General features: G+C 35.5%; 3 protein-coding genes across 3 annotated transcripts in view; 1 reads left to right on the plus strand and 2 right to left on the minus strand.

The window, feature by feature from the left end:
• The window catches only part of LOC141402034 (uncharacterized), a 1,128,858-nt gene that overhangs the window by 331,043 nt on the left and 777,514 nt on the right, over nt 1-20,301 (minus strand). The window lies entirely within an intron of this gene.
• On the minus strand, nt 9,814-10,734 carry LOC141390633 (uncharacterized). The gene is made up of 2 exons (XM_073963580.1): nt 10,536-10,734; nt 9,814-10,472 (listed from the first exon to the last, which is right to left on the minus strand). The coding sequence occupies exons 1-2, from the start codon at nt 10,663-10,665 to the stop codon at nt 10,075-10,077; spliced, it is 528 nt and encodes a 175-aa protein (XP_073819681.1). The 5' UTR covers nt 10,666-10,734; the 3' UTR covers nt 9,814-10,074.
• Nucleotides 14,416-15,790, plus strand: LOC141390634 (uncharacterized). The gene is made up of 3 exons (XM_073963581.1): nt 14,416-14,574; nt 14,638-15,197; nt 15,276-15,790. Exon 2 carries the CDS (start codon nt 14,794-14,796, stop codon nt 15,031-15,033), a length of 240 nt encoding a protein of 79 aa, XP_073819682.1. The 5' UTR covers nt 14,416-14,574; nt 14,638-14,793; the 3' UTR covers nt 15,034-15,197; nt 15,276-15,790.

The raw sequence follows: 20,301 nt of genomic DNA on the forward strand, positions 1-20,301 counted from the left end.
ATGAAAACGGGACAAAATCGATTAGTTGTCAAAGAGAACCGTACCTAAAATCTTCTGAGCAACATTTTTGTAAAATATTTAGATGCTGAAAAATCTCATCTTGTGGCACTTTCACTGCGATTCAAGAAATAAAGGACGAAAAGGACATGAAAGGCATTGAGTTAGAAGAATGAAATGTTCTACAAAAAGATTCGCCAATCGATTTCACTGAAGACATGTCACCTCAAAACAAAGCTACAACAACGCCAAGCAGAGATATGGAGCTATTTCCCCAAGTATTATAGGGAAAAAAATCAAAAACTTCATCGCGCGATATCTCAGAAACTTGACCTATGGCGAAAATTTCCTTTTGGGTTCTTAGTATACTCATCAAGGGCTTTCATCTCCAAAAGAAATTTTCCACCCCCCAAAAATGCTGCTGCACAGTGTAATCATAGTTTTATTAAAAATTTTTCAGAGACAAACCTCAGACAATAATCGTAGATTTTTTAACGAATTTGCAGAGACTGACTACAGACCAAAAAAACGGGGATTTTTCAACTTCAGATTTTTTAAAAATTTCCGGAGACCCATAATCGTTGGTATTTTATAGAATTTCCCCAGCTTAAGACCAACAATCACGAAATTTTTAAAGATTTTCCAGATACTGACTGACTACAGACCAAAAATCGGGGATTTTTCAATATAAGAAAAATAATCTTGGATTTTTTTAAAATTTCCGGAGACCAATAATCGTTGATATTTTATAGAATTTCCAGAGACCAGCTTAAGACCAACAATAATGATTTTTTTACAGATTTTCCAGAGACTGACTAGAGACCAAAAATCGGGGATTTTTCAAAATAAGACAAATAATCTTAAATTTTTTAAAAATTTGCGGTGACCAATAATCGTTGGTATTTTATAGAATTTCCTGAGACCAGCTTCAGACCAACAATCATGAATTTTTTAAATAATTTCCAAAGACTAAATCCAGATCAGCAATCTTGGATTTTTTTAAGAATTTCCGTAGACTTACTTCAGACCAATAAACGTGGATTTTTACCAATAATGGTGGCTTTTTTTAAAGAGTTTTCATAAACTACCCTCAGACCAATAATAGCGAGTTTTTAAAAGAATTTTCAGAGTCCACCCTCAGACCAATAATCATAGATTTATTAAAGAATTTTCAGAGACTATCCTTAGACCAATGATCGTGGATTTTTAAAGAATTTTCCTAAACTAATTTCAGATCAATAATCGTGGATTTTTTACGGAATTGCCGAAGACTAACTTCAGAACAATAATCTCGGATTTTTTAAAGAATTTCCTGAGACTATTTTCCTATCATAAATCGTAGATTTTTAAAGGATTAACTGAAGATCTCGTGTCAGTTAGAGTCATTTTACAGCCGAATGAGCTTTGCGGGGATACCAAATTCAGACATGGCTTGGAATACCTATGAACGTAGCGGACTGTCGAAGACTGCTTTATAATCGACAAAAAGGTGGTAGGTGTCGATCTGCATCTCTTGGGTCTTCTCCAGGATTTGCCGCAGAGTAAATATCTGGTCAATGGTGGAATTGCCAGGTCTAAAACTGCATTGGTATGGTCCTATTATTTCGTTGACCACGGGCTTTAGTCGTTCGCACAATATGCCTGACACTATAATGTAGGCGATAGGGAGCAGACTTATGCCCCTGTAGTTGGAGCATAAAGTCTTATCTCCTTTCTTATGGGCTCAGGTTCCAATCGTCGGGTACGCGTTCTTCCTGCCAGATGGAGCTAACTAGCTGATGCATACACCTTATCAGCGTTTCGCCTCCGGTTTAAAACCATGGGTGACCAAGAAGAGAACAGACCAAAATGTGAATGTATTCAAACTATTGGCAACTTATGACTATGTGTTAGTGTGTTTTTATGCACGCACGCAACAAAACAAAAACAAATCAAAATCAAAATCTTTCTATGCATTCGGGTCGTATGTGTGCAAATTGCCGAAAAACTTCGGCACCGCCGTGCCAAAGAAGAACACATTTGTTTTAAACAGCTCGGCTGGTAGGCCATCAGTTTTTGCTGCCTTATTATTCTTCTGCCGGCTTATTACTGACTTTACCTCATCTTGGCCGGGTGGTATACATTCAATACCATCTTCTGGGATTTTATCTGTGGTATCTTCGTCGACTTCGCTACTATTGAATACCAACAGTTTGGAAAAATGCTCTTTCCGTATCCTTAGCACACTATCTGTATCAGTTACCAGATTACCGTGCTGGTCTCTACAGGAGGATGTGCCAGTTCCAAAGCCATCAGTTTGATGTTTCACTCTTTGGTAGAATTTTCGGACTTCATTCTGTCTGCTGTATATCTCGATTTGTTCACACTCCCGCTTTTCCACCTCTCTCTCTTTTTCCTACGGAAAAGACGTTTCTCCACTCTCCTTTTCTCCCGATACCTCTCTCGTGCGCTACGCCTTACTACTGATTGTAAAGTAGCCCTATATGCCGCATTTTTCTCTTCGGTAGCAGCCGACACTCCTGGTCATACCATGAATTCCTTGGTGGAGGTCTCTGGTATCCAAGTAATGATTTTGCGGCTGTTTGCATCGAGTGAGCAATGTTTTGCCGTTGTCCTGATATGTTATCGGAACGAGGAGTGCTTTGATTAAGCAGTTGGGCCAGTTGAGTGGAATATGCTGTGGCTATCTGTTGTGATTTCAGCTTACCGATGTCCAACTTCCGTGTTGTGTCTGTTCGCACTTTGTTTGCTACGTTTAACCTGGTACGTAGCTTTGCTGCAACAAGGTAGTTTTCCGAGTCTATGTTTGCACTTCGGAACGATGGTACATCTAACACGCTTGATGTATGTCTTCCATCGATCAAAACGTGGCGACAGCCAGGTGCCCTTGTGAATATCGAGATGCTTAAATCTGGTACTGCTAACTACCATGTTTCTTGCAGCTGCAAAGTCTATCAGCCTCATACCATTGTCAGATGTTTCACTGTGGAGACTGAATTTCTTGACTGTTGGGCCAAAGATATTCTCCTTTCCAATTTTGGCATTGAAATCGCCTAGTATAATTTTAATGTCATGGCCAGGGCAACGGTCATAAGTTTCTTCTAAGCGCTCGTAAAATATATCTTTGGTATGTTCGTTCTTATCTTCAGTGGAAGCATGAGCGCAAATAAAGCTGATGTTGAAGAATTTAGCTTTTATTCGAATTGCAGCAAGTCTTTCATTCACTGGGGTGAAGCTGGAGACCAGGTGTTTTAACCTCCGACCAACTACAAATCCGCAACCAAACTCATGCCCTGTGTCATGGCAGCTATAATGTCGGCCTTGTACTTTTCAAGTACATCTGCCAGTGCGTAAACTGCACCTTCTCTATAAAGGGTGCGAACATTCCAGGTGCGGATTCGCAGATCATGGTCCTTAAAACGTTTGCGGGGTTCGTCAACTTTAGAGGGGTTTGTTTTTCTTTTCTTTCGTTTTTTCATAGTAGGCTGTTTTTTCTAGGAGAGGGTTACTAACCCGACGCCCAAAACCAAGTTTTTAACATTCTTATGGAAGGACGCGCGGCACATGTTAGCTCACTACCTTTAACGGGTGTTAAAGGCAGTTCCCCAGGTGACACCACGGGGAGGTCAGTGTCCACTTGAGATGAAAGAGGGGCCAAGATAAATCCTGGGCTTTGCCATGTTAAAGCCGGTCCGGACCGTTCCTTGGTATCTTCCATCCCCTACGTAATATTATCATCTATACCAAATTATAACGCCCTATCTCAAATATTGCGAGATTTGTCTTGAAGGACGGACAGATGGGCAGTGCTATATAGAAATTTGTGCTGATCAATAATATTTATACTTTATAGGATCTCCAACAAATATTTCTATGTGTTACAATCGGAATGACAAACTCAATTATACCCGCCATATTGTGGTAGAGGGTAGAACAATTAAAAAATAAATGCTCCTTACCATTCCACATATAAATATTTAAACATTACAAATATTTCAGTTCATTTAGTATGCAAATGCTTGTCAGAATTTTCTTCAGTTCATATTTTATTCATTTTTTTAACAATGATATCTAATTTGAATTTTACTAATTTTATTATTTATTTTTTAATTAAATTCCTCAAACTAAAACAATAGAATGATTTCAGATGATGGACAGCAGGATAAATATGTCTGAGTATGTTTGACATTTTAAATGTTTGCAAAAATAGTTTTGTCCATTTGTATGTATAATAGGAATAGAAAAAACAAGCAGTAAGGAATGAATGAAATACAGACAACAACTACTATTTGATACCTTATACCATACTAGGTAAATTTTTCCAGGATACATTTTCCGATGATTGTCATTATGCATATTGTGATTTTGGTAAAGTTTTTAAAGGAAGTTTTTGCGGATTCTGAAACTACAATTAGAAAAATCAAAAAACGAAAAATCGCCGGAGCGCTTTTTTAATAAATCGCGATTCAACTTGACATTTTTAGGGGTTTTTAGGTTTTCACGATTTTGCTTGGAAACCGCAATCTCCATCGAAATGGTACTAAAGAAAATATTGTAGCTATGAAAATTCTCTACAAGATTGATTTTTATGATATTTTCGTAGGTTTTACCGTTTTTGAGAAATAGAAGTTCAAATTGGGACAATGCATTGACTGTATCGTCTCCTTATAAAACAATGTCATGACTGCAATTTCCCATCATGAACTTATATATCTCAAAAATTGTACGACCTAGGAAAAAATTAAGCCAATCTTTTAGAGAATTTTTACAGCTATACGATTTGCTATAGTCACATTTCGATAAGACTTACCGTTTTCAAGCAAATCGTGAAAACCTAACAAACAAACCTACAAATGTGACATGAACTTCTATATGACAAAAATTGTAAAACCTAGAAGCAAATCATAATGGTCAGTCCTCTAGAGAACTTTCACAGCTACAGTTTATGCTTTAGCCCCATTTCGATAGGACTTACGGTTTCCAAGTAAAATTGTGAAAACCCAAAATAAACCTAAAAATGTGAATTTTGACCGTGATTTATGTAAAAATTCCTCTAGCGATTTTTTCTTGTTTTTGGTTTTTTTTCATCTATGAACATTGCTGTTTCAAAATCCGCAAAAACTTCCCAGGTGTAAGCACCTTCCATTTAAAATTGGTTCAAGAGCACCGTGTGTAGGGTACAAGAACCTAAGGAACAGTAATTCCTTCAAGTTGATGTACTCCGAAATTAACACACAATTTTCATAAGAGTTTTACTTACGTTCAACCTACGCCATGCCAAATGTTAAAAGCTGAATGTCTAAGTTGCCTGAACATAGTTTTATGAAATACCAAGAAATCTCAGAAAATGATATTATAACATTTGTTATATCCAACATATATTTGTTATGAACATACATTTATTCATTCGTACATTCATATGTATCCATGAGATACAAATGAATTTACATATTTTTTCCTATACTTTTAATGTTTTACTTTTAATAAAATTACATATGTATATATTACATTTTTACCAAGTTTTTCCATTTCATTTTATTTCATATTTTTGCCACAAATTACCCTTTGGCATTTTGTTGGAAACCAAACGACAACAACAGAAAAACTAAATATTTATCTCAATTTATTATAAAAACACAACTACCTACCTACCTAAATACAAACATATGTACATATGCATGTCATGTACACACATATGTGTACATCACATGAATATGGATTCAATTGTAAGAATATATGCCCTCGGAATATATTATTATTTTGAAAAATATACCTTTAGGAATAATCGAAACAAACAATTACTGCAATCAGTTGCATTAATCTTCACAGGAAAACCCCAAAAACAGAAACCAAGCAAAAACCAACCCAAATCAAATGTAAATTTTACATTTAAATAAATTGAGATTTTTTGTTTGTTTGTTATATAAATTCATATCGAATTCCCTGAAGATGAATATTATATGACATATGAATAAGAAGAATATCAACAATAACAGAGAACAATGAATATTGAAGAAATGCATTAGAAAATATATTTTGAAATATTTAAAATAAACATTCCGGAAGCAACGATTTTTTACATTTTTAATGGAAATTTGTATTAAAGTCTTCCGTGTGGGGAATTTTAAGATTTTCAAATGCATATAATTGTAAAAGTGTGAAAAGTAGTAAACGTCATAAAATTATAAACTAAAGCGACACGCCTAAATACGTCCGTATACTCAAATACTACATAAGAATACATGACTTAAATTTCATAATACCTCGATTTGGGTTTTTTCGATTTTTTTAAGTAAAAAATAATAGATTTTTTCGATTTGCGCTGCTGAATCGAGTTGCGTTATTAAAAACTAATATTTGTGGCTTTGAATTTTGTGAAGAGTTTATTCAAAATATGTGTCTTGATTTGCGTTGTTTCGATTTGCGTCGGAACCAATCATTAACGCACATCGAGGTATTAGTGTACCATCGTCGAGCGTATACTTTTTAAAGTTGAATAAGTTCAACTTTGACAGAACGTATAATAGAGATAGGTAAGTCAACTTTCGTTCAATCGATTAATCGATTTTTGCAGTCAAAAATCAAAAAATTGTAGTCGACTTTTGTCTGGAGAGAAAATCGCATTCTAGTTTGCCCATAGAGTGTTTGCAGTTTCAAAAGAAAACTCGAAAATCGACGAAACGACGATTATAAACTATTTTCTGCGGTTATGAAAAAGACGAAATTGGAGTTTTAAGACAACTGAAATAATCGCCAGACCGAAAAATCGCATTTTTTGTTTTAGACCAAAATCGAAAAGTCGATTATTGCTTTCCATTATCTATCCCTAACGTATAATCTGTTTTGAAAATATGTATGTATTGCTCTTTTTATTTCAAACAAGTAAGAACGGTGTTAAGTTATACCCTCCACCACGAATTATATTGAAGTAAAATGGAACAATTGGTTTCCTTTCGTTTTTCAAGAAGACTAATTACCAAATTTCAGCAAATTTCGTTTATCTATACCGGCGGAAATTCCGGAGGAAAGTTTTATATCCCCAGCGAAGACTAAATACCAAACTTTAGCCATTTCGGAGGAATACTGAGCCCACAACCTTCAAAATACCGAAAATCGGGAGGTACCGTTCTATGGGGGCTATATGAACGCGTGGACCTATACCGAAAAAATTCCGGGGGAAAGTTTAATAGCCCCAGCGAAGACTAAATACCAAATTTTAGCCATTTCGGAGAAATATTGAGGCCACAACCTCCAAAATACCGAAAATCGGGAGGTACCGTTCTATGGGGGCTATATGAACGCGTTGACCTATACCGACAAAACTCTGGGGGAAAGTTGTATATCCCCAACGAAGACCAAGTACCAAATCTCAGTCATTTCGGTGTTATAATGAAGCTAAACTTTACAAATACCGAAAATCGGGTGGTACCGCAGGGTGGAAGTTCGGAGGAGTTGTTTCTGGTGTTGGAAGTTCCGAATGGGGCGCTTCGCAGGGTGGAAGTTCGGAATGTGTTGGTACGCAAGCGTGTAAGTTCGGAATGGGATGGTTGGAATTCGGAATGGGGTTGTTGCTAGGGTGGAAGTTCGGAGTGTTGCAATTCGGAGTGGGTGGTTGGTTTAAAGGTTGAAAGTTCGGAAAAAAGTAATTCGATCCTTATAATTTCCTAATATATTTAAAAAATCCACGCCAATTGTCTTCCTTTAAAAAATCCACGCCAATTGTCTTCCTTGGTTGCCTCTTAAAATCTTTAAAAAATCCACGCCAATTGTCTTCCTTGGTTGCCTCTTAAAATCTTTAAAAAATCCACGCCAATTGTCTTCCTTGGTTGCCTCTTAAAATCTTTAAAAAATCCACGCCAATTGTCTTCCTTGGTTGCCTCTTAAAATCTTTAAAAAATCCACGCCAATTGTCTTCCTTGGTTGCCTCTTAAAATCTTTAAAAAATCCACGCCAATTGTCTTCCTTGGTTGCCTCTTAAAATCTTTAAAAAATCCACGCCAATTGTCTTCCTTGGTTGCCTCTTAAAATCTTTAAAAAATCCACGCCAATTGTCTTCCTTGGTTGCCTCTTAAAATCTTTAAAAAATCCACGCCAATTGTCTTCCTTGGTTGCCTCTTAAAATCTTTAAAAAATCCACGCCAATTGTCTTCCTTGGTTGCCTCTTAAAATCTTTAAAAAATCCACGCCAATTGTCTTCCTTGGTTGCCTCTTAAAATCTTTAAAAAATCCACGCCAATTGTCTTCCTTGGTTGCCTCTTAAAATCTTTAAAAAATCCACGCCAATTGTCTTCCTTGGTTGCCTCTTAAAATCTTTAAAAAATCCACGCCAATTGTCTTCCTTGGTTGCCTCTTAAAATCTTTAAAAAATCCACGCCAATTGTCCTCCTTGGTTGCCTCTTAAAATCTTTAAAAAATCCACGCCAATTGTCTTCCTTGGTTGCCTCTTAAAATCTTTAAAAAATCCACGCCAATTGTCTTCTATGGTTGGCCCTAAAAATCTTTAAAAATCCACGCCAATTGCCTTCTATGGTTGGCCCTAAAAATCTTTAAAAAATCCACGCCTATTGTCTTCTATGGTTGGCCCTAAAAATCTTTAAAAAATCCACGCCTATTGTCTTCCTTGGTTGCCTCTAAAAATCTTTAAAAAATCTAGGCCTCTTGTCTTCCTTGGTTGCCTCTAAAAATCTTTAAAAAATCCACGCCTATTGTCTTTCTTGGTTGCCTCTAAAAATCTTTAAAAAATCCACGCCTATTGTCTTCCTTGGTTGCCTCTAAAAATCTTTAAAAAATCCACGCCTATTGTCTTCCTTGGTTGCCTCTAAAAATCTTTAAAAAATCCACGCCAATTGTCTCCCTTGGTTGCCTCTTAAAATCTTTAAAAAAATCCACGCCTATTGTCTTCCTTGGTTGCCTCTAAAAATCTTTAAAATATCCAGGCCTATTGTCTTCCTTGGTTGCCTCTAAAAATCTTTAAAAAATCCAGGCCTATTGTCTTCCTTGGTTGCCTCTAAAAATCTTTAAAAAAATCCACGCCTATTGTTTTCCTTGGTTGCCTCTAAAAATCTTTAAAAAATCCACGCCTATTGTCTTCCTTGGTTGCCTCTAAAAATCTTTAAAAAATCCACGGCTATTGTCTTCCTTGGTTGCCTCTAAAAATCTTTAAAAAATCCAGGCCTATTGTCTTCCTTGGTTGCCTCTAAAAATCTTTAAAAATCCACGCCTAATGTCTTCTATATACTTTAATTCTATGTTTTTAAAGTAACTACTAATGCAAGGAAAAAAGTTCGGGGCCGAAAGGGTTAAAAAATCCACGCCTATTGTCTTCTATGGTTGGCCCTAAAAATCTTTAAAAAATCCACGCCTATTGGTTGCCTCTAAAAATCTTTAAAAAATCTAGGCCTCTTGTCTTCCTTGGTTGCCTCTAAAAATCTTTAAAAGATCCACGAAGTCCCTAAAAGAAAAATATCTACGCCTATTGTCTCTTCGGTTGCTCTTAAAAATCTTTAAAAAAAACACGCTAATTTTGGTTTGAAGGGTGAAAGTTCTAAAAAAAAGTAATTCGATCCTTATAATTTCTTGTCATTACTGTGTTTTCCCTACTTCAGAACAAAATTTGCGAATTATCAAAAATATTGCTAAGTGCAAAATGAAAAGTTGATAAGTTGTTTCGTGGAATAGGGCCTAGTTTGAATAGAGATACACATAAGGACAAAACACACTCAACTAGCCAGTTATACATAATTGTGATAATAAAGAATATAAAATAAATAGTTGCAATTGAAATAAAAAAGAAATAAATGAATAAACAACTACGTATGGTTACTAATTTTTTTTTTAATTTTCATTCTTGATTTTTAAATTTATGTAATACAATGATTTTTAAATTTATGCAATCAATTTATTATCTATGCCAGTGACACAAGTATTATGGACAACAACAAATTTCTGCGTAGTTCTGGGGGTGTGAATTTTTGTTCTATGAAAATTTGAAATGAAAAATATTTTCTTTATAATTTTATTCATTTGACATTTATCTCCTTTATAAAATTTTTCATTGAAACAGAATTGAGTCCCTGGTTACTTTTTTCGCATTCCAACACTGGCTGTTGCCTCTAATAATTGTGTGTTGATCAATCGATTGTATTCTTCGATCACTTTTATGTTACTCTTAACTCTTGCTATAAAATGATACCAACCCTTTGGTGATATGATCCCTTGGGCATATTCATGCCCACCCAAACGATATGTTGTGGTGTAGACAGATTTGGCTCCGTTGTAGAGTTCAATGTCAATTTCAATTTTTCTAGAATCTGTCATCTCAATGGTGTCGGTAACGGAGCTCCGTATATTGACTTTATTTTCATCAAAGCAAGTGTACGTCGATTCTAATAGATTGTTATCGGAGTTTGTATAACGCTGAATTCGACATCCAAAGGTATGTGAGGGACATTTAATATCGCCACAAATCCATTGATCTATGAAGTATTTGTTGTACATAACATGTTAATTAAAACAAGTGTTTGGAAGGAAGAACTTACTGTTTCTTAAGGACAAATTAATGTTTACAATATAAGAAATTGTGTTAGTAGCTGAAGCGAAAACTGCGCTTACTACAAGTGACATGATGATCATCATGATATTTAAATGCATTTTTGAAGAGCACATCATGTTGTTGCCTTGAAGCGAATCACAAAACTAAATAAATTTAGACTTTATTGGAAATGCAGTGAGAATCTCGCGTGCTTTATCATGTAGACGTATCTCTTAATTATAAAATATCAATTATTTTTTAGCTCTAATGGGTGCATACACTCGCTTTGTTCTTGGTGTATCAAAACAGGAAATTAGGTAAAGTATTGTTACGAATGTAACTGATAGATTTAATTTAGATGAATTTCGGTTAAATTAAAAATTTTAATTGTAAAGTAAATTTGTATTAAGCCGTTTTTTTAGCTTTGTTCCAGAACAAAAAAGTTTTTAAAATTTTTACCACTTTTACACATTTTACCCCAAAAACGGTACCCGTACACAAAAATGTTGTAAAATGTTCACTTCTCTTTAAACAAAAATGGCGCTGAATGACGCTCTTTTTAAAAACGTTTTTCACCACAAATTTGAGCTTGTAAAAAATAATAACAGGTTTGCCTCCTTCTGATTGGCTGGTATGCCGATTTTGATCTAATTTTTCGCAGTTCACTCTTTTAATACTTTTGCCATTAAAAACCAGTAAGGAAAGGATCAAAGTCGGGCGGGACCGACTATATGATACCCTACACCACTGTGAATATGTAAAATATAAATCGGAGCTATATCCAGATCTAAACCGATTTTGATATAATTTGGCACATCTATTTCCAGACCGAATTCAGTCACACATTCCAAATATCATTGAAATCCGACTTATATAGCGTGTTTGGAGCAGCAAATACGCGAAATCGGCCGAAAATATATATGGGAGCTATATCCAAATCTGAACCGATTTCTATATGATTTGGCACACTTATTTCTATACCAAATTCAGTCAAACATTCCAAATTTCATTAAATCGGACGTATATAGCGTAATTGGTACATCGCATACGTGAAATCGGGCGAACATATATATGGGAGCTATATCCAAATCTGAACCGATTTCGATATAATTTGGCACATTTATTTTTAGACCAAATTCAGTCACACATTCCAAATTTCATCGAAATCGGACATATATAGCGTGTGTGTTACAGAAAATACGTGAAATCGGCCGAAAATATATATGGGGGCTATACCAAAACTTGGACCGATATAGCCATCTTCGAACTTGATCTTCCGACGGCTAAAAAAAATGGTATTCCCCAATTTTCAGCGAAATCGGTCAACAAATGCGACCTGTATGTTGCGAACGGACGGAAGGACGGACGGACGGACATGCATAAATCGACTCAGAAAGTGATTCTATGTATATCCCTAGAAGGAACTATGGGTCTATCTCGCTTCCTTTTGTATGTTACATACAAATGCACTAACACATAATACCACTTACCACATAGTGGTGTAGGGTATAAAAATCGGGAACACACATTTATTGCAACAACTATTGTATAGAATTTTCTCAATACTTCAGGTTCTTGCATACCATGGTCCCGGCCCACACTAGAGTGGTTTCATTGGAAAAATTTCATAAAATTATGTGTCCCTAGATCGAGTTGTATAGTAAAGTAATATCGTGAAATTGCTGAAGTGGGAACTCGATCTAATAACGCCTAATTTCATGAAATTTTTTCAATAAAATCACTCCAGAGTGGACCGGGACATGTTTACTTTGTTATTCGTTTCCATGGTGCAATACGTAAAGTGAATCAGTAAGACCAGCTGATCTTACACAATTTGTCAAATTCACTGTTATTGTGAATTAATCGTATGAAAACGTAACCAAAAAATTTTGACAGTTTGAGGCCGTTTCAATCAAAATAGTCTTGTTGTTGTAGTTATTGGTTCAGCTTATTAATTCCACCATATTTGGGGACGAGCTGTATACTTAATGTCTGGGTACATAAGCTGCCTCCCCTGTTCGCCTTGCTCTCTGCTGATAAAATAATAAAAAGAGGGCACCTAGTTCGAAAATTGGCTCGGCCTTCTTTATTCTTTTAATCAGAAGCAAGCAGGCGAGGCTTCTTATGTACCTAGGCCTTAAGCTCTTCCGCCACGTCTAAGCTTATTCTTAGGAGAAGTGGAATATGATAACTGAACAATATCACGTTCTATTGACATCTTGAAGAAATATCGGCCAAAATAGAGTTGTTGTTGTTCTACTTACGTGACCTGGTAAATATATATTGATTTCAGTTAACTCCTCATCTGCCTCAACTCGAAAACCCCGCAAATAGGTGATGGAAGCCAGTCAGCTGATAAACAAAGGAACACCATCCAAATTAAGGCTTGGGTACATAAGCTGCCTCGCCTGCTTGCTTGGTTTGCCTGCTTCATTTCTGATAACAAAAGATCTTCTTCTTTATTCTTCTATTTTTGTTATATCAGAAACGAAGCAGGCGAGGCAGCTTATATACCCAGGCCTTAATTTGGATGGTTTTCCTTTGTTCAACAGCTGACTGGCTTCCAATACCTATTTGCGAAGTGTTGGACTTGAGGCAGATGAGGAGTCAAGTGAAATCAAGATCTATTTACCAGGTCACGTAAGTAGAACAACAACAACTCTATTTTGGCCGATATTTCTTCAAGATGTCAAAAGAACGTGATATTTTTCAGTTATCATATTCCACTTCTCCTAAGAATAAGCTTAGACGTGGCGGAAGAGCTTAAGGCCTAGGTACATAAGAAGCCTCGCCTGCTTGCTTCTGATAAAAGAATAAAGAAGGCCGAGCCAATTTTTGAACTAGGTTGCCCTCTTTTTATCATTTTATCAGAAGAGAGCAAGGCGAACAGGGGAGGCAGCTTATGTACCCAGACATTTAGTATACAGCTCGTCCCCAAATATGGTGGAATTAATAAGCTGAACAAGTAACTACAAGAATAAGAAAGCTACAAGAAAATTGAAAGCGATTCAAGCTGTAAAATTTTTGTTTACGTTTTCATAAGATTAATTCACAATAACAGTGAGTTTGAGAAATTGTGTGAGATCAGCTGGTCTTCTGCTTCACTCTACGTATTGCAACATGGAAACGAATAACAAAGTAAGCATGTCCAGGTCCACACTATAGTGATTTCATTAAAAAAAATTTCATGAAAAAATTTCATGAAAAAATTTCATGAAAAAAATTCACGATATTACTCTACTGTGGAACTCGATCTAGGGATGCATAATTTCATGAAATGTTTCCAATGAAACCACTCTAAAGTAGATTCCGGGATCATGGCATGTAAGAACATGAAGGATTGAGGAAATTCTATATAATAGTTGTTGTAGTAAATGTGTGTTCCCGTACTTTTTTTAATGGCAAAATTATTAAAAGTGTGAACTGAGAAAAATGAGATCAAAATCGGCATACCAGCCAAGCAGAAGGCGGCAAACCTGTTATTATTTTTTACACGTTGAAATTTGTCGTGAAAAACGTTTTAAAAATAGCGTCGCCATTCGGCGCCTTTTTGTTTAAAGAGAAGTGAACATTTTACAACCATTTTGTGTACGGGAATGGTTTTTGGGGTAAGATGTGTAAAAGTGGTAAACATTTTAAAAACTTTTTAGTTCTGGAACAAAGCTAAAGAAACGACTTAATACAAATTTACTTCACAATTGAAATTTTTAATTTAACTATCAGTTATATTTGTAACAATACTTTATCTGATTTCCTGTTTCCTGTGCATGGGTATGCACCTATTAGAGTTAAAAAAAAATAATTGATATTTTATAATTAAGAGATACGTCCATATGATAAGGCACGCGATATTCTCACTGCATTTCCAATAAAGTCGGAATTTATTTAGTTTTGTAATTTGCTTCAAGGCAATAACATGATGTACTCTTCAAGAATTTATTTGAATATCATGATGATCATAATGTCGCTGGTAGTAAGCACAGTATTAGCTGCACCTATTGACACAATTTCTTATATTGAAAACATTAATGTGTCCTTGAAAGACAGTAAGTTCTTCCTTCCAAACACTTGTTTCAATTAACATGTTATGTGCAACAAATACTTTATAGATCAATGGATTTGTGGAGATATTGAATGTCCCTCACCTACCATTGGATGTCGAATTCCAGCGTCATACCACCCCCGATAACAATCTATTAGAATCGACGTACACTTGCTTTGATGAAAATAAACTCAATATAAGTAGCTCAGTTACCACTAATGAGATGACGGATTCTAGAAAAATTGATATTGACATTGAAATCTACAACGGAGCCGAATCTGTCTACTCCACAACATATCGTTTCGGTGGGCATGAAAATGCCCAAGGGACCATATCACCAAATGATTGGTTTCATTTTATATCAAGTGCCAAGAGTAATATGAAAGTGATCGAAGAACCCAATCCCATGATCAAGACACAATTCGTAGAAGTAACAGCTAGTGTTGGAGTACAACAATCGTAAAAAGAACTACACAGAAATTTGTTGTTGTTTGTAATACTTGGGTCACTGGCATAGATGGAACGTAAGAAATGTCAATAAATTGATTGCATAAATTTAAAAATCAAGAATAAAAATTCGATATATGTACATATATAAGCAACCACGCGTTTTACAATAAAGACACGGTAGTTGTTTATTCGTTTATTTTCTTTTTATTTCTTTCTTATTTTAATTGCAACTATTTGTTTTATATTTTTTACTAGCAAAATGCCCGCTACTTCGTATGTGGAAAAGGAATAATATACAAAGAATCAATATATAATATGAACATGGTGAACACTGAACATTTTCATACTAATAATACCTATTTTAATTGATGGCGTGCACACCCGCCTTGCACCCAGGCCAAGCAACATCCAATTTTCATCGGTGGCTAATACCCCTCAGTACTGTTGGCAACATTTCCTGAGTAGTTCAGCAATGTAAAGCTTCTCTACAAGTAGTCTCTTAAGACACGCCGTTCGAACTCGGCGATAAACAGTAAGTCCCATATCACTGAGCTAGTATGAATCGGAGTGCACTCATTGATATGAAGAAGTCTTCCTTGTCCCTCTGGGATGTTTGCGGAACAATTATAATTATATTATAAATTCACTTAAGTACACGCAGTAAAATATATGTTAGAAATATGTTTGGATCCAAACAAATATTTGTTTGGGACTGATTGCAAACAAATATATGTTTGCATCCAAACATAATTTGTTTGTGTCCAAACAAATATATGTTTGCAACATTTTACTCAACTCTATTGCAAAACTCATGGCATCGCTACTGCTAAACCGGATACGCCCATCTGTGGAATCAATACTGCGATGCGAACAGGCAGGGTTTCGCACCGGCAGATCTTGCGCCGACCATATCAACACACTTCGAATTATCATCGAGCAATCAAAGGAGTACAATGCACATCTCTACTTACTTTTCGTCGACTTTGAAAGAGCATTCGACACCATATCACGTGATGCACTGTGGGAAATCCTTTCCCTAAATGGTATTCCGGACAAAATAATACTCCTCATTCGTGAACTCTACAGAAATTCGACATGCCGTGTGCGTTTTAATACAGCAGAAAGTTCACCCTTTATGACTACAGCCGGAGTTAAACAGGGATGCATATTGTCACCAACGTTATTCCTGTTAATGCTGGACTTTGTTATGAACAAAACAAACAGCGAGGCCCCATGTGGCATACAGTGGAACCTCAACAATCGCCTAAACGATATTGACTATGCCGATGATATTTGTCTCATGGCCCACCGTTTTGAAGACATCCAAAAAATACTAAATAGGCTTATTATCAATGCATCTAGTATAGGCCTCAAAATTAACATCAAAAAGACAAAACTTATGCGAATCGGGACCAGTGTTACAACACCACTAACCGTTAATGGCATTAACATCGAAGACGTCAATACATTTTGCTACCTCGGAAGCGTCATATCTGCACATGGTGGCTCTGAAGACGACATTGTGGCCCGTATAAACAAAGCCAGAGCAGCTTTCCAAGCCCTACATAAAACATGGCGATCTAATAACATTAGTCGCAAAACAAAATTACGCATTTTCGACAGCAGCGTGAAATCAGTGTTGCTATATGGCTCATCAACGTGGGGTACCACCCAGTCGAATATGAAAAAGCTCCAAACGTTCATAAATGGCTGCCTTAAACGTATCCTCCACATATACTGGCCGAATGTAATATCAACTAATGAGCTGCTCACTATTACAAATAATATCCCAGTCGAGGAGGAAATCAAGAAACGAAAATGGACTTGGATTGGACACATTTTAAGGCGTCCCGATAATGACATCACGAAGTCAGCTTTGCAGTGGAATCCTCAGGGACACCGAAGACCAGGTCGACCCCGAATGACGTGGATCAGATGCGTTAAGAGAGAATACGAAGCCCTCAACAAGACATGGAATCAAGTCAAAAGTATCGCTAACGATAGAAGAAGATGGAGAGAATTTGTTACCGCCCTATGTTCTACATGAACTTTATTTGTTATGATATGTTCATATTATTTTGTATCACATTTCTTTAACAAATAAAACAGGACATATATATATATATACATTTTGTAACATATCTCAATTTTATTTGTTTGGGGGGTACCAACATATTTTTTATGTTAGAACATATTTTTTATGGGTGGAGAGAGGATTTTTGTCAAAGAGAGTATCAGCAAGGCTCTCGCGGCTTCGGAATGCTGTTTTATAATAAAGAGCTGTGTGTATGGTGTAATAGGAGACGCAGAAGCATTGGCGGTGTGTATGAGGTAAAATACGTGCGTTTCGTGCTTTGTTGTTAACCAACGCAGCAAGCGAAGAGGAAAAGAAACAAATGGCATTTTTCGTCAGCCTTTTAAATATAATCGTTGAGTAAAGACGGTAAAGTGGGTGAATAAATCAGTGTTTTGTCTTTTCTTAAAGAAATGGTGCTTTTTAGTAATTGCCCAATACATTTTATAATTGAATCAAAAAGATGAATGGAAATATTTTATTGGACAAGGAAGAAATCGCATTTAATATTGGTAATTAATTACACACGGTTCTCTTGAAATAAATTCAAATGGAAGGTGCTGACACCTGGGAAGTTTTTGCGGATTCTGAAACTAAAATGTTCATAGATGAAAAAAATAAAAAAAAAACAGAAAAAATCGCCGGAGCGCTTTTTAAATATATCGCCATTCAAATTGAAATTTTTAAGGGTTTTTTAGGTTTTCACGATTCTGCTTGGAAAACGCACGTCCTATCGCAATGGGACTAAAGAAAATGTTGTAGCAGTGAAAATTCTGTACAAGATTGGCTGACTGATATTTTCCTAGGTTTAACCATTTTTGAGATATAGAGGTTCAGATCAAACTTTCAGATTTTTTTCTTAGGTCTTCAGGATTTAGCTTGAAAACTGCAAATCATTTCGAAATGGTACTAAAGAATATGTTGTAGCTGTGAAAATTCTCTACAAGATTGGCTTTCGTAATTTTTTCCTAGGTTGTACCATTTTTTAGATATATAAGTTTAAGTTGGGAAATTGCAGTCATAACATTGTTTTATAAGGAGGCGATACAGTCAATCCATTGTCCTAATTTGAACTTCTATAGCTAAAACATTTTCTTTAGTCGCATTTCGATAGGACTTCCGGTTTCCAAGCAAGATCGTGAAAACCTAAAAAACCCTTAAAAATGTCAATTTGAATCGCGATTTAATTAAAAGCGCTCCGGCGAATTTTTTGTTTTTTGATGTTTTTCATCTATGAACATTGTAGTTTCAGAAACCTCAAAAACTTCCCAGGGGTAAGCACCTTCCATTTAAATTTGTGTGAAGAGCACCGTGTACATCAATACATTTTTATATACATTCATACATATGTATATTTAAAATATGGATGTAGGTACCTATTTATTACATTAAATAATCATTTGATTCCAGATGCCGATTTCCCGCTGATGATTTCAACTTTGAGGAAAATGTGTTTTATTTCACAACTAAGGAGAAGCGTTCAACGATGTTTCTATATAATTTTTTCAGTTTCAGTCTGTTTTGTATTTCTTTAGAATTTTTTTATGCCTTTCAATAAACAACCGCCATTTATAAATGTGTGTATATTTTAGAGATAGCCAGTGAGCGCTTGCTGAGAGCAAGTGAGCATACATTTCAATGTGTTTCACATTGACATTTACGCTCCCTTGCTCTCAGAAAGTGCCAACTGGTACATGTGTTTGTTTTTTTTTTTTGTGGCTTTTTGGGTGTGTATTTGTTTGCACCCAAACATATAATTTGTTTGCACCCAAACATATAATTTGTTTGCACCCAAACATATAATTTGTTTGCACCCACACATGTAATGTGTTTGCACCCAAACATATATTTGTTTGCAGGACCCAAACATATGTTATGTTTGCGACTGATTGCAAACAAATATATGTTTGCTGCAAAATATGTTTGGGACATATGTTAGAGAGGCCTTTTTATTTCTGCGTGTACTGTTCGTACACCATTGGTTCGAATTTCAAAAAAAAAAAAAACAATATCGTATCACATCAACAGCGACCCTCCTCATTCTTAATTTTAGTCGACGGTACGGGTATTTGAATATTTTATCCACATTTTCCAACCGAAGTTGCTCTAATTTGCGAACGAAAACATATATCAACTCTATATCCAAAACTGATCCGATTCTCACCAAAAGCAACAGCTTTCGTCGTTTGCAGGGAAATGGTTCGTTCGAATAAAATTTGTTGAGAGCTACTATATCAAGCGATATTTTTTTGAAAATTAGAATGAAAAATTATATTGTTCTGAAGTTTCTGTACTGAAAATGTACTTCGTTAACAAATTTTTTAGAAATATATTCAAATTTGTTGTTTGAATATACCTTTTAAATATACCATTAAAATCTAAATTACTTCTTTACCACAGAATTACGTAACGAATATACTCCATATTTGATATTCCATATTCGAGCTTAATAGAGGTATCCAGAAAAACATCAAGTTCACTATTGTGTGATTGAAAGTGCATGAAATCAAGGGCTTTCGTAGATTACCTCGAAATCCAATTATAAATTTGTTTCACTGCCTTCGATAAAATTTTGTAATTTTATTGTAGACAAATTTGTTGGTAAACAGTATTAGAAAGCAGTAAAAAACAAGTAAAAAGTATCAGTCGGCTTTGCCGACAGAGATATACCCTCAGCCTATGTGAATTGAAACTTTCATCTTAGGACAGATCGGATGTATTTAGGGTCTTTTCAGTATTTTGAGGCCTTTTTTGAACTTGCCGACGAAAATATGGATTAGGATAAAAGTTCAAAAGTGTTGCAGAGGCAAACAGACCCTAAACTAAGGTACCTCCATTTTAGAAGTTAAACTAAAGTTGGACAAAATATTAGGAGATCCAAAGTTTGGACTAAATTTGATCAAGATATATCGTGCATACAATTTAAGTGACATTTCTTAAATATTCGGGTGAAGTACCCGAAGTTGTGCACCGGTTTTGCCTATCTTCGAACTAAAACTATGACAAGATATAGCAAAGGCCAAACTTTTGGACCAAACCGGTTGATCAGTTCGAGATATTTCGTGTTCTCCATACACTACATATCGACACCTCCAAATAATAGTATGATAAGTCTAAAAAGTGAGTTTTGCAGGAGAAGCTCTCAAAGTTTGGAAATTTTTTTGAACTTCAGTACTATGCTAAGTCAATTTTTGTTTATAACTTCTG

Source organism: Musca autumnalis, unplaced genomic scaffold (assembly GCF_047663935.1).
Source record: "Musca autumnalis isolate F117 unplaced genomic scaffold, ASM4766393v1 scaffold_1, whole genome shotgun sequence".
NCBI classification, from domain to species: domain Eukaryota; kingdom Metazoa; phylum Arthropoda; class Insecta; order Diptera; family Muscidae; genus Musca; species Musca autumnalis.

Coding starts and splice junctions, on each gene's coding strand:
- LOC141390633 (XM_073963580.1), bottom strand. CDS start 10,665: ATGATGTGCTCTTCAAAAATGCATTTAAATATCATGATGATCATCATG. Junction 10,473..10,535: donor TAATTTGTCCTTAAGAAACA/GTAAGTTCTTCC, acceptor AATACTTCATAG/ATCAATGGATTTGTGGCGAT.
- LOC141390634 (XM_073963581.1), top strand. CDS start 14,794: ATGACGGATTCTAGAAAAATTGATATTGACATTGAAATCTACAACGGA.